This window comes from Geotrypetes seraphini, chromosome 2 (assembly GCF_902459505.1).
Source record: "Geotrypetes seraphini chromosome 2, aGeoSer1.1, whole genome shotgun sequence".
NCBI classification, from domain to species: domain Eukaryota; kingdom Metazoa; phylum Chordata; class Amphibia; order Gymnophiona; family Dermophiidae; genus Geotrypetes; species Geotrypetes seraphini.
Window position 1 is genome coordinate 313,294,695 of NC_047085.1, and position 15,752 is coordinate 313,310,446.

Sequence of the window (15,752 nt, forward strand, 5' to 3'; positions counted from 1 at the left end):
TCAAGTTCCTATGGGCTGAAACACTTCCTCCTCTTTGGGCCATCACTGAGCCCTGTAGAACGGGCTGTGCCCCCACAACCCAAAAGCAGCCTTGAGGCAGTTCAGATTCCAGCAGCTTCCCAGGATGGGGTAGTGACGGCTGGACATTCTGGGGGACAGACTGCAGTGTTGGTGGCTCCCACAGTATTGGAAGATTATCAGTTGCAGCTGCTTCCTCGATTCCTCGTCAGGAGACTGTAAGTAATCTTATTAAAATGGTGACTCAAGCTGCTTCTAGCTCTGCTATGTGGGTAATTAAAAAATCTTCCATCTTGACACTGGAGTCACTTTGGGATGCAATAAAAGGCATGCATTCTTCCATGCTAATTTTATCTAGAAAAATTCTAAGGACACCGGATTAGCACAGGTTGCAAGCACAGGTTGTTGAACAACAATCCACTGATATATATTCAATCATTGAAATTAAAAGTTCAGACTTTAGAAAGTTGGGGATCAGTGAAAGATAAAAATTATACACATTGATGTCTGGAACATTTGGATGACCAGATATGGAGACATAACTTCAGACTCAGTGGTGTAGAAAGGGGGAGGCAGGGGGAGGCAGACTGCACTGGGCACCATCTTGGTGGGGACACCAGCACTTCTCCACAAAACACCCCCACGCCATGTTCCCACCATCCCTTCCCCACTCAGTACCGCTTTAAAAATCTTTGCCAGCACAAGCAACTACTCTATTCTGCTGCTCATGCAAGCCTGGCTCCCTCTGAAATTACTTCTGGGTCACAGGGTCAGGAAGTGATGTCAGCTCGAGCAGCAGACTGGAGAAAATGCTCACAGAGGTGAAGATTTAAAGAGGTACGGGGTGGGAAGGAAGGGCGGGAGGCAGTGGGGGGAGGGGTTGGTATGTAAGGAGTGAGGGGAGGCAGAGAGGAAGGTGCGGGGGGGGGGGGGAAATCACTACTGCCCCAAGCACTTCCTACCCTTGCTACGCCATTGTTCAGACTGTTGAACTTTCTTAAATCTCCTTTTGGATATGTTTAAAAAATATTTGGTGGAAGTTCTAAAGATGCCACAGGATCCTTTGTCTCCTATAACCAGAATGAAATACATCGTGGTCTCTGGTGTTGGTGAGGGCACTGTGCAACAAGCCCCAAGAGAGGGGGCATTGAATTTGCTATCCTTTTTAGAATCTTCCTTAGAAGTTGTTACATATAGAATGACGATATTGATATCCTTTGCTTATGAGATGGACCGCAACTCAATGATGTAGAAAAGTCGGAGCATGAGTTTGTTGAATTTTAAAAGTTAATAATAAAATTTTAAAGGTTATTCTATGTGTGATTGGTAGCCAATGAGCTGCTTGTAGAAGTGGTGTAACGTGATCATATTTTTTTGAGTTAGTGATAACTTTTATTGCTGTGTTTTGTATTATCTGTAGCCTTCTTATTTCTTTTTGAGTTATGCCTTGAAATAAAGAGTTACAATAGTCAAGCCTTGAAATGATTAATGAATGTATTAGTATGTTAAGGGCCTCGGACTTTAAGACTTTTGATAAGGGTCTGATGAGACATAATTTATAAAAGCAATTTTTAACCACTGAGCTAATCTGGTTATGATAATAATAATAATAACAGCTTATATACTGCAATACCGTGAAGTTCTATGCGGTTTACAAAGATTAAGGAAAGGTACAAATTGATTGACCTTAAGAGGGGAGGAAGAAAGAGGGTTAATAGGACGGGAAATCCATTTTTGAGGAGAGAGTGATCAATAGAACAAGTTAATCACTATAGAGGGGAGAGAGAAGAGAGGATCAGTTGTCTAGATACTTTAGGAACAGGTGTGTTTTCAGACGTTTCCTAAATTCCTCATAAGTAGTGGACGAAAGCAATTGTTCTAGGTCTTTACCCCATGATGCTGCTTGGTGCGAGAGAAGATGTTCATGGTGTTTTTTCAGTTTACAACCTCTCACTGGGGGGGGAAACGAAGTTGGAATGTGAGCTTCTCTTGTGTCTGTTGGCTGAGAAGACGAAAAGGCCAGTTATGTATTTAGGGGCAAGTCCGTGTAGTGCTTTGAAGCAGAAGCAGGCAAATTTAAACTTTACGCGCACCTCCATTGGCAGCCAATGCAGCTGCCGGTAGTAGGGTGTCACGTGGTCAAACTTCCTCAGCCCAAAGATCAGTTTGACCGCTGCATTTTGCATCAATTGTAAACGCTGCATGTTCTTTTGGGAAATTGCTAAATAGGCGATGTTACAGTAGTCAAGTAGACTCAGTACGAGGGATTGGGCTAGGGTTCTGAATGCCGCTGTATCGAAATAAGCTTTAATGGATCTGAGTTTCCAGAGAGTGAAAAATCCCTTTCTGATCAAGGAGTCCACCTCTCATGGTTAGGCACTGATCCAAAGTTACACCTAGTATCTTTATGGTAGGTTGGATAGGGTAATTAAGATTACTGATACATAGTGGTGATTTGGTGTCAAGCGGATGATAGGTAAGTTCCTGATCTAGTGTTACTCCCAATATTTTTGTTGTGGTTACTTTTTGAAGAGGGGTATTGTGATGAAAATTTAAGATCATTTTTCCATGGGAAAAACATTACGGCAGATTTGGTTGCGTTCAATGCCAACATATTATCCTTAAGCCACTGGCTTATTTGTTTTAATTTGTTGTTTATGGTTGTTATCTCATTGAGATCTGCTGTATTTAAGGGGTACAGGAGCTGAATATCATCTGCATATGCATAAGAGGAGAATCCTATAGACTGACTGAGGGTTAAGAGAGGTGATAAAAAGATATTAAATAAAAGTGGGGAAAGAATTGAACCTTGAGGAATCCCATATGAACTGGTGAAAGTGTTTGATGATGAGCTATTAAAAATAACTTTAGCTGATCGATCTTGAAAGTATGATTTGAACCAGGTTGTGGGTTATCAATTGATTGTTCACAGTCAGTTACAGATTTCCTTCATACTATCGACCCCTCTGATTCTAATGATATCACTTCTATCAACTGTAAATTAACCAAAGTTCATTATTGGCTAACTTCAAACATGCTCTCGTTAAGCATCACAAAAACTGGTACCGTTTTTTTTCCTTGGAAGGAAAGCCTGCACTTAGGGCTCCTTTGACGAAGGTGTGCTAGTGTTTTTAGCACGCATTACAATGCCATGCGCGCTAGACGCTAATGCCTCCATAGAGCTGGTGTTACTGCACTAAAAACGCTAGCGCACCTTCGTAAAAGGAGCCCTTAGTTTCACCAATTTCTATTGAACAAACCCCACTTGAATCTGCTTCGATAGTAAAAATTTTAGGTATCCTCATTGACAACAATCTTACTTACCGTCCTCAAATTAGTGCTCTGGTTAAAAAATGTTTCTTTAAGTTAAGAATAATAAGATCCTTAGTACCATTCCTTGACTCTAACTCCCTCAATATTCTAATTCATTCTCTTATAATAACCAAAATTGACTACTGCAACTCACTATATAAAGGATTATACCAAAAGGACATCAGATGTCTCCAAATCATACAAAATACAGCAACAAAAATTATCACAAATTCCAAAAAATTTGATCATGTTACTCCTTTACTAATGCTTACTGGTTGCCCATTCATCAGCGGACCATCTACAAAATCGCCCTTCTTACTTTTAAGACCCGACAGACCAATGCACCAGCTTTTATAGATGGAATTCTTATCCCATATGATCGCCCCAGAACTTTAAGGTCCTTATCTCAACATACTCTTAGTGCTCCTTTTAACAAGGTGCGGTAGGTGGTTAACGCGCAGAATACCGCGCGTTCAACCGCCTGCCGCGCTAGTCGCTAATGCTCCTATTGATGAGGCGTTAGTTTTTAGCGTGCCGCGGGGGTTAGACCGTGATGAAATGTCCGACACACTAACCCCCGTAGCGCACCTTGATAAAAGGAGCCCTTAATGTTCCTTCACTAAAAGTATTGTATTTTTACGCAAATAATGTGCATACGTGTAAAACGCGCCCACTCGTATAGCGCGCGGGAACCAAGCATTTATGTAAAATAATTTTGGTATAGCATGCGTATACCACGCATTCTCCTCCCGCCGCTCCATTTGGACCACAGATTAACTCTTTCGTAGCTGGGCAATTTGCGTTCGACCGGGTGAATAGGAGCGCTTACATTTATAAAGTCGGCCCACAGACCTAACCAGTAGAGGGATTAACAAAAACCCGGGATGATGGCATAGAGGGGTCCAGGAAGCGCCTTAGCTCCACCGGCGGGTACTGGGAAGGGCCAAAATTACCCATACGGCAAGGGGCGCCATTTTCGGGGGCGGCAAATGCCGTCTCTGCAGTATGGGTGTCTCAGAATGTAAAAAAATATATATAACGCGCTCACGGATATAACGCGCATGCCTATTCCATGTTTGTAAAATCTTATATAGCGCGCGCGTTATATGCGTAAAAATACGGTAATTGGTACTCGCCATATATACATTTTTTCGGTAACGGCACCTTCAATTTGAAACTCGCTTCCCTTATATCTAAGAACAGAACAAAGTCCAGATAAATTTAAGAGTAGCTTAAAATGCCTTTTTAATCTACTTTCACTTTTTAACAATTTTTAATATTTCCAAATCCTTTCCCTTTTTTTCTATCCTCTGTTTATTTATTTATTTTTTTCTAAGAATTGTAATTTTTCCCCCTCTGTCCTTTTTATTTTACCCTTCCCCCCTAAGCTAGTCAGTTCCTGTACTGTTTTTGCTGAATTTTACAAGAGATAAGACCAGAAAATAAAATTCTGCTCCCTTCCCTCGTTGTATAAAAAATTTAAAAAAAAAGCGAAAGCGGGAAGGCAAACGCAGGCTGAACGAAGTCTAGCCAAACGCAGAAAATGAAGAACTGAGGTGCTGCGAGCTTCATCAGGTTGAAAGGCAGTCACGCATGTGCAGTGCGGGCAGTCACAAATTTTCTTTAAACTTAAAGTGACGGTTCACTTTTCATACTGTCTGTACCGGGCTCCATGGATAGGGTTGCCAGATTTTCCTTTCAGAAACTCCGGACCCTAGCCCTGCCTCCAGACCTGCCTAGTCCCACCCATCTCTGCCCTAACCCCGCCCCCATGCACGCCCTATCCCCACCCCCTGCTGTCTGCTCTTGTCGGGCAGGGAGGAAGTCCGCGCATTTGCAGACACTACATGATGACATCATACACATGTGCGGACTTCCTCCCTGTTTGACACAGCTTTTCAAAACCTGGACAAAGTGTCGGGTTTTGAAAAGCCATCCAGACCCCCTGGATATGTCCTCAAAAGGAAGACATGTCTGGGGGAAATCTGGACGTTTGGTAACCCTAGCCGTGGATGACGTCACCCATATGTGAGAATGTGCTGCCTACTTGTCATAGGATAATCCACATTATCCCCCACATCTCTGAAGAGGACTTGCCTTTGGGAAACTCCAACTGAAATGTATGTTAGTTCTATAAATGTATGCTGGAGGTACCTGCTGGAATGTTTTATCAACAGTTTGTGAGGTTTGCTCCTCTCCTTCCCTTTCCTCGTCCTCATCCTCACTTGCTTCAGAGCAAGAATCAAAACCATCATTATAATACTCTTCTGCTATATTGGGATCTTCAGGGATATCTGAAATAAATCATAAAAAATGTTGACACATCACTAAATTATGACTTATAATTAGCAAGTGTACTTTTATTGACTTAGGCCTTCTTTTACTAAACTGCGCTAGCGTTTTTAGCGTGCGCAAACCCTGCGCTACACAAAAAATACGAACGCCAGCTCTATGGAGGCGTTAGCGTGTAGCGCGCGCGCTAAAACCGCTAGTGCAGCTTAGTATAAGGAGCCCTAAGATTAAAATTAATCAAATCTATCTACATTAAGTCAATGCTGTGAGTAGTCTCTTTAAATGCCATACAAATTCAGCACCACTATCCAGAGACAGTCAGTAGTGTTTAATATACATAATATACACTGACTGTTGCCAGCCCTGAGGATATCCAGTCATTAACTGTATAGCTAAGCCATTTAACTCTTATTTATTGGGATTCATTAACCACCTTTATGAAGAGAGTCACTTAAGACAGTGTACAGCAGGTACAGTTTATCATAAAACTTACAATTTTGTTAACAATAATAAAATGATCAAATATAAATACAATAAATGAGATAAACTTGAAATCAGCAAATTGAAACTTAATAATAGGATTACCATGAAACAGTATAAAAATATACACATTTAACAACACTGAAACTCAAATAATAGAAATATAATATGATGTCAGCATAATACTTCATTGGCTGCCTTTGGAGGCAAGAGTATTATTCAAATTTTCCTGTATCTGCTTTAAGCTGATATCGGGATTGTCTCCAGCTTACCTTTTCCCTCATTTTGTGTTGCATAGACCATCAAGAGAAACTAGAAACTTCTACTTATTTGCTTATCCAAAAATGAATGGGTGTAGATATAAGACCTTCTTAGATAGGACCCTAGCATTTCAAGCTGGTAAGCAACAATCTTGGTTAGGTAAATGTATTCAGCAAGCTATGTTATCCTATTGCAGTTTTCAGAAATTAATTAAGACCACTTTGTTCGATAAGTTTATTACTTAGTGAGTTTTATTATTGAAATTCTATTTTACAAATATTTGTTTTTTTACTGTATTATTGTATTTCGCTGATTGCCCAACTCTTTTTAGTGTAAACCGTCTAGAACTTTTGGTTATGGCGGTATAAAATAATAAAGTTATTATTATTACTTATGAAACACCTAATAAGCATGCATAAGAACATTCAGATACCCTTCAATCTATTGAATCTTCAATCAACCGGAATCTTAGGTTGGCCCATGTACCTAAGGCCCCGCCCATAGGAGGGGAATTAGGCAACTGGGCCAATTCCAGTCAGTGCTGCCCCAGCCTGCCTCCAAGGAATGAGGGAATGGTGCTTGGGTGAATATTACAGAAAACACAATATTTACTGAAGTTGCTTCATTGATCTGGACCTGATACTACAGAGCAGGTCACAGAAACAGTCTGGGATCCAGCGGTTTGCTCCTTGGATGCCTTCTGCTTCTCAAGTTGGTCTGTGTGTGAGAGAGGTTTCCAATTAGGGTCCCAGCATCATACATGGATTGCATAGTGGTGCAACACTCAGGCCCCAAGCCATTGCCCAAGCAGGCAGCAGATACTGAGGGAAAGGTGAGGGGCTGCATGGTATGTGACAGCAGCTGTGCTACATAGTTGGCCTGCAGTTCCCCTAGACTAACTCCATGCTGGGCCTGCAGCCATGGTCCAAACATGTAAATGGGATGTGTATTAAGTTCACAATTTTTCTAAGTAGTTCAATATGAATTATAGTTAGGCATAGTACATATTTTAGTTCCACGGAGGACTTAATAATCTAAGGGCCCCTTTTACAAAGCCACGGTAGCGATTCCTGGCATGGCAAATACAAGAAAGCCTATTCAATTTATATGGGCTTTGTCACATTTGTCATGCTGTGAATCACTATCGCACCATTGTAATAGGGGCCTTAAGTTTATTCCTGATGCAATAGATGGTTAAGTGATTTGCTCAAGATCACAAGGAGCAGCAGTAGATTTAAATTGAATAACATACAAAATCCTATTATTAATTTTCAAAACTCGAACTTCCTGTCAACCAGATTTCATCAACAAAATATTTATACCTTACACTCCCCAAAGAACTCTCCGTTCTGTATCACAAAACCTGCTTTCCATACCATCCTTAAGACTGTCACAACCCCAGCCTTAAGACTAGGGTTGTGCTAGGTCAATCTCCTGCAAATCCAAGCCTTACCCTAAAAAGGGCTAATCAGAGTGACAGGCTAAGCTCAGACAAACAGATAGGGTCTGAGTTCCCATTGAACCACCAGGTTACAGAGTCCTGGGGAGGGGAGGATGAGGGTGAGAGAGCCTAGAGCAGCAGGAGGTGCCTTGCAGAAAAGAACAGCCTAAGAGGCAGGCTCACAGCTCAGCTAAGGCACAACTGCTGGGCCCAATTAAGGCTAATCAGAAAGCTCAGCAGAAGCAACAGGTTGTCCCTCCCCCTTACAGGTTAGGGCGTGTCCAGCTCAGGGCTTTAGAGGCTGAACTGAGGAGAAACAATTCAGTCTGCCCTGGGTCAGCCCAGGAAGGAGGCTCGAGGGACTGGGCTCCTGAACCATCACAGAGTCAGGACGTTGAGATGGCAGATGTAACCACTGTCCCTGAGGCCAACCAGCCAGGACACCATAGAACTCATGGATACTTCCCTGGAACCAGAGGAAAGCTACATGGATCAAAGCTAAGTTGGATTTCTTTGCTGTTTGTGTTTGCTTTTGAATCTGGTTTTCTTTTGGGGCTGTCTGGAAGCACCAGGCGAGTGCAGGCAGCGTGAGCAGTGCTAGGTTCACGGCTGCAGGTGTACCTTATTGCCTGAGACAGTGAAGAAAGTGTTTTGTTGAACATTTTTACTTTTGCCTTTTTCTCTGTTTGGATGGGACTTTGGGGCTGACCGGGTGAAAGGGGTAGTAGTGGGGAGAATCCACGTAAGATCCTCAGGGTGGGATTGTGGGGCCAATTTGTGGCAAGCTTTAAATAAGTGGATTCTGCTACTCCCCTCCCCCACCAGCTGTTTGTTAAGTTGGCTGGGGAAGGCCTGTTAAAGACCAGGCCTAGGCAGCACATTCTAACAGTGTTTAAAAACCATTGTGAATGACCAGTGTAAAGGCTGGGTGTTCCAGTAGCCGTATTTCACCCTTTGTGACTGTGGGACTGACAGGGCAAGGCTACAATTGAACCATTTTGGACTTACCTGCAAGCAAGGTGTGGGCTGTATTTTTTGTAAGCCCAAGTTTTATGTTTATGTTTGAGTGCAAAGCCTAAACTGTAGCTGTTTGCTACCAGAGAAATAAAGTTGGACTCAAGTTCTTTTGAAACACTTTATTGTTCCTGACATTTGTTTTTCTTTATACTATTAAGAACCAGCAGGACCTTCAACTTCCTTTGAGGGCACATCAAGGTCGGTCTTTACTGAGCCCTGACCGGTGGCCATTTGCAAAACCCGGCACCGGCAGGCTCACAAGACACATAAACATCATGCGTCACAATAACTTTTCAGTTACTGCTCCTTCGCTTTGGAACTCTGCCCCAGCCCATTTAAGAGACAAAACAACCCTAAATCACTTCTAATCAAAGCTGAAAATCTTTCTGTTTCAAGATGCCTTTGGGCCATAATCATAAGAACATAAGACTAGCCTTACTGGGTCAGACCAATGGTCCATCAAGCCCAGTAGCCTGTTCTCACAGTGGCCCATCCATGTCACTAGTACCTGCCAAAACCCAAGGAGTAGCAACATTCCATGCTACCAATCCAGGGCAAGCAGTGGCTTCCCCCATGTCTTTCTCAACCACAGACTATGGACTTTTCCTCCAGGAACTTGTCCAAACCTTTCTTAAAACCAGCTACGCTATCCGCTTTTACCACATCCTCATGTTCTAAAGCTTAACTATTCTCTGAGTGAAAAAAAATTTCCTCCTATTGGTTTTAAAAGTATTTCCCTGTAACATAAGAACATAAGAACTGCCATCTCCGGATCAGACCTTCGGCCCATCAAGTCCGGCGATCCGCACACGCGGAGGCCCTGCCAGGTGTACACCTGGCGTAATTTATAGTCCACCATATCTTTATATGCCTCTCTTAAGGAGATATGCATCTAGTTTGCTCTTGAAGCCTAGGACGGTCGATTCCGCAATAATCTCCTCTGGGAGGGCATTCCAGGTGTCAACCACTCTCTGAGTGAAGCAGAACTTCCTGACATTAGTCCTGAACCTGTCCCCCCTTAGCTTCATTACATGTCCTCTAGTCCGTGTCAAATTGGACAATGTAAATAATCTTCTCTGCTCTATTTCATCGAGTGTCCCCTAGTCTTTGTAATTTTTGACTGAGCGAAAAATCGATCCACTTCAATCCTTTCAGTTTTCCCCTCCCTCTCGTAGCTTCCCTTCTCCTTTCTCTACTTCAATACATTATAGTTCTCCCCCTGTTCTTATTGTTTTCTGAATGTTTTCCTTCCTTGCTGTTTGTCTCTGTATTAATTTTGTATAAATTTATGCTTTGTGTTATGTCTTTTATTATACTATGAATTATGTTATACCCTTTTATTATTTTTTATATTTTAATTATTAGATGTACACTGCCTTGAAGCTTGATTTGGCAGTATAACAAGCTTTTAATAAACTTGAAATTTTCTCTCATTCTTAGATTAAGAGTCATTCTGAGAGAATGGGTAGATTTCAGCAAAAATCTACCCAAAGTAAAAAAGGTGCAAGTGATTGTGAGTACTTTGTATCCACGGCACTTTCCAGAGTGACAACACACATGTACTCTTATTTGGAAAATTAGTGCAAAGTCCACAGGTAAAAAGTAAAGTATAAGCAGTCTTTGCTTCAATATGGACATTTTTAAAAATTGCCTCCTTATATATTCCACTGAAGAAGTGTTAAAACTGCCAAAAAGAAACTGTGCAGCCACGTTAGAGAAAGAACTGAGGGATTTGCATCCAAGTTGCTCCAAATTTAACCCTTCCCCCCCCTTTTTTTTTTTTTTTTTACAAAAGCGCGGAAGAGGTTTTTAACACCGGCCGGCACGCTGAATGCTCTGTGATGCTTTGATGGTCAAAGAATTCCTATGGACGTCAGAGCAGCACACAGAGCTGTGGAGTCGGAGTCGAGGAGTCGGAGTCGGAGGAAATTTCGGGTACCTGGAGTCGGAGTCGGAGTTGCCAAACAATGCACCGACTCAGACTCCAACTAAATTTAGATTGGAATTTAAAAAAAGCAAGTTTAAATGTCCCAATTCACAAAAAGTTATAATTAATGACTTCTCTACTGTAAGAATAAAGACCAATGCGTGCAGTGCCTCACGTAACCGCAAAACGAACACGGGCTTCACTATATGGCACGCAACGCACAATTCGGAGCACCAATGTATTCTCCCTTGTTGTTGTTTACAACTTATTTCCAACGTTCAACAAGGTTTTCAATACCTCGTTGGTAGAAATCACCTGATGTAGACTCGAAAAATTCATCCAACCAAGCTCTCCCACCATACACACAACATCTTTTTACGCGGATGAAGATCTTGTTTCACGCGGAGTCGGAGTCAGAAGTACAAAAAACTGAGGAGTCGGAGTCAGAAGTACAAAATACTAAGGAGTCGGAGTCGGAACATTTATTTACCGACTCCACAGCCCTGGCAGCACAGAACATTCAGCATGCCGGCCAGTGCTAAAAACCTCTTCTGCGCTTTTGTAAAAGGGGGTGTTAGCTATGGGCTATTTTACACACCCTGAACAGAGAAACCCAGAAACCTTAAGCAGTATTGGCCTTAACAAAAAATAAAATTCCATAGGTTGTAATACCTATGATTTATCCCTTAGCATATTCTCTCAATCTTTATTTACAAACAACATGACAGTGGTAATATTTTTGAAACTTTTCTTCCTAGCTGACTCTGATTATTGGTTAGGATGAATTACTGCCTGTCATAAGAAAATAAATCAGTTTGCAAATAATTTTCTCTCCAATTCCTTGGCTCTCTTCCAGGTGCTTTGCTCTTGTTTCCTGGATGCCTTTAATGACTTGTCAATTTCACGGTGCTACCAAAAATACAGAGTGCTGCAGAGATACACATTGAAGGCACTGCATGCTCACTGGAGCTTTCAATTTAGTTAAGACCACCCTGTGCTCCATCCAGTTCCTTGCCAAGTGCTAGGGATATTCACAGCTCATATGTATTTTCTTTCTAATGTCCTCCAGGGTAACTCCCAGGTCCACCCAACCATTTGGTCCTCCACTCCTGCTACCTCGTGCTCCATCTAGCTGCTTGCTAGAAGACATGTCCATACATATTGTCTCCACAGATACGTATTTATCTTCTATTTCATATGGATCTACTAAATCTTCTTGGTGCTAATTCTCTCTAATCTTATTCCCGTCTTAGACTATTACATACCTCAGAATCACAATGCCCATTTCTATTTTCATCACCAAACATTTTGTCTTCTGGACTCTCTTGGCTCTTCAGATTCAAAATTCTCTTCCTTTTATGCAGCTGTCATGCATCCCCTACACTTTTCTGTACTCTCCTGTTCATCCTTCTCTCAGCTGGAGATAACAAATCACAGTCCTGGGCCCTTTAAGGCAACTCTTACCCTATTTGTACAAATCAAACCCCATTTCCAATCTTATTTCTGTTTCTCTCCATTCTCTCTCTTCTCTCCTTTTCTTTTGTGTCTTGTTCAAACAAATCTCTGTTAAACTAATCTAATTTAATACATAACCTATTAATCAAACTATCCCAAAAAGGTTCAAGGCGATATACATTCAGAGAGACCGTAAAATCTACTGGAAAATGCAAAAAAAAACCAATAATTAAAATATCATCATAACATGAATATTACAACAAATCATATAAAAGTTTTCAAATTTTTACGAAACCTTAAGTAATTAATACCAGTCCTAATGTAAACAGGTAGATTATTCCAAATTGTAATGGCAACGTATGTAAAAGAGGAATTGAGCTGTCATTTATAACATACTCCTCTAATCTGTGGAAAATGTAGTAATAAATTACCACATGATCTGGTGGAAGAATAATGCAAATGAGAAAAAAGCAAAATCAGATTATCTGAAGAGTCAGTCTATAATATATGATAATAATAATAATAATTTATTTCTTATATACCGCCAAAGCCATGGTAGTTCGAGGCGGTTTACAATAAGAGGAGCTGGACAGTCAGTGATATAGTTACAATATAGAATTAATGAATACAAGTACATTGAATGCAAGAACAAATAAGAAAGGCTGTTCAGTCAGCGACATAGTTACAGTGTAGAAGCAATGAATTCAATATACAGAATATGAGAGATAATGAACAACAAATTCTAGGTGACAAATCAGTTGAACAGTTTCGTTTCTACTAATTTTCTAAAACCTAGATAGGATGAGGAGAGCATGATAATATTACCCAGCCAATCGTTCAGTTTACCTGCCTGGAAGGCTAGAGTTCTGTCCAGGAATATTTTGTAACGGCAGGCCTTTATTGTTGGGTGTGTAAATATATGGGATTTTCGTGTAGGCCTAATAGTGCAACCCAAAATTGAAGTGGGAGACCAGGTACATAGGGGCCAAACCAAAGATTGATTTGAAACAGAGACAAGAGAATTTAAATAATACTCTAGCCTCGAGGGGCAGCCAGTGAAGTTTTTGATAATAGGGACTTATGTGTTCCCATCAGACGTACTGCCAAATTTTGAATAATTCGGAGTTTTTGAAGGGTTTTCTTGAAAGATCCCAAGTAGATAATGTTGCAATAATCCAGCATGCTTAGAATAGATTGTACTAGTAGACGGAATGAAGCTGCATCAAAGTATTTTTGGATGGTTCTTAGTTTCCATAATGTTGAGAAGCATTTTCTGGTCAGTAGATCTGTGTGAGCGTCTAAAGTAAGGTATCGGTCGAGAGTCACTCCTAGAATTTTTGGAAATGATAGCCATTTTACTGTGGCTTTTTTCAGAGTTGAACAGTAGAATGGATGGATGTGGGACTGAATGATGTCCCACATGAATGATGTGGGTTTTGGGGTGGAGAGTCCAAGAGAATAGTTCTGGAACTAAGAACAGCGCTAGAGATAAGGGGATGGGAGGGTATAGAGAAGGGAGGAGGCAGCTCTAGTAGTTGGAACCCAAGGTATCAAGTTTTAACAGTAACTCAAGTAGTTCCCGGCAGGCTTCTATGGTTTAGCACCCAGTAATATCAAGGAATAAAGATGATTCAGTTTAAGCATAACTGTTGGGCAGACTGGATGGACCATTCAGGTCTTCATCTGACGTCATTTACTATGTTACAAGACACAAGCAGCCATCACCAAATTAAAAAAAACACACTCCACTTAATCTCTGAATTAAGCCCATAGAGTTATAAGGATGCCAGAGAGACAAAATTCGGTGTTTCAAAGCAAGCACATGCTCACCCTCCCAACGTTTCCCACATCATATGGGACTGAATGATGTGGGAAATGCTGAGCAGCTTTTTCCTACATGGTGAGCAAACCTGATAAATTTGGAATCAAACTACCTTTTGAATGGCTTCTCATACTAGGAAAAGGTGTTCATGACCCACTAACCAGTATCTTTCAGAACATATTGCCCTCAAGCTGTAATATCCTTTTTGAACAGGGAAAGAAATTTACTACTAACTATTTTTTTTTTTTTTTTTACTTTAGTGAAACTAGCCAAGAAGTTGAAGACCAAGAGTGGGAATAGTGAATTGGTCACAAAAAGAGGTTCCACCATCGGCAAAAAAAAGAACCCTCATGAATGAATCTCTGCTATGGATCTCCAAAGATTCAAACAAGTTTGCAACTACTCTATACAGGAAGCCTACAGATAGAAATGCATACCTTCATTACACAAGTAATCATAATCCCTCACTTAAAAATAACCTACCGTATACACAATTGCTAAGGTTGCACAGGATATATATCAACCCCTTAGATTTTGAAGACAATGCAACAAAAATGTCTCCGAGATTTTTATGCAGAGGGTATCCATCTTCTCATATCACAAAAGGATATAATAAGCCACGAATGAGGGATAGATCTGAACTCCTACAATCTACTATGAAGATTCCACTTGACATTGTGTGCTCTATGGGGTACACACACCTCTCACAGGACATCAATAGGCTCATCAGAGCGCATTGGAAAATCTTAAAAGGACACAGCTGCTTCCAGAACAAGAAATAGATTATAGCCTATATGAGAGACAAAATCTCAGAGAGAAACTTGCATCATCCAGATTACCAGACATTTCTCCGGACATACTATAAGTGTATATTCTGGACATAGAAAATGTGGGAAATGCACAGTTTGTCCATTGAGTTTGGAGATCGACAAATTCATCCATCCATCCACTAACCAAACATTCACTTTATATCATTCATTTGATTGCAATACCACTTGCATCATTTACATCATTTTATGTCCATGCAACATGATATATGTTGGCAAAACCAAGAGGATCATTAAAACACGTATTATAGAATACTGCGGCAATATCAGAAGACAAATCATATCTGCACCACTGGTCAAACATTGGTTACAATCTAAACATGATGTAAATGAATTGAGATTCTTTGTCTTCAAGATAATCAAAGCTAATCCAAGAGGAGGTGTTATAGATACTACCTTACTTCAAGTTGAACAACGTATCATACATGATTTAAATTCACTCCAACCATTAGGTCTCAACACAGACACTGACTACAGTGTCTTTCTATGAGTTTACTTGCTTGTCATTTTGCTCATATCCACACAGATTGTTTAATATACACCAAATTTACTGTTCATCTCCTGATACATCTGTCTACAAATATCAAATATTTACATGATGCATAACATAGATACAATATCTATAAGGTATCACATATATATTGAATAATGTTTTCTGGTACTAGTGTCTAGTTTCCTTTTTTTCTTTTTTCCTCCTGAGCAATAGTTGCACCAAGTATCTGAAAAATCTCTCTGTCACAGTATTTTGGTGACTTTTCCCTTTAATTTTAGCCCCTTACATTTAACGTCATTACATTCGCTTTTGTGTATATATACAATCCCAGTACGCTGCCATGGCCTCTTTTTGGCAGGTTTCATTTGGAAGATGCCAACTAGGTATGTCCATGCTCTTTGCTCAAC

At 40.7% G+C, this 15,752-nt stretch overlaps 1 protein-coding gene across 11 annotated transcripts in view; it reads right to left on the reverse strand.

Annotated features, from left to right (window-relative positions):
* Positions 1–15,752, reverse strand: part of NEK11 (NIMA related kinase 11) — a 539,441-nt gene that overhangs the window by 253,654 nt on the left and 270,035 nt on the right. For all 11 annotated transcript variants that reach the window (XR_004538012.1, XR_004538011.1, XM_033930006.1 and 8 more), the window contains one exon: positions 5,485–5,624. Coding sequence is in view for 9 of the 11 variants with exons in the window: in XM_033930006.1 (XP_033785897.1) it covers positions 5,485–5,624 (140 nt within the window). In the remaining 2 variants the exon portion in view is untranslated. The remainder of the gene's footprint in view (positions 1–5,484; positions 5,625–15,752) is intronic.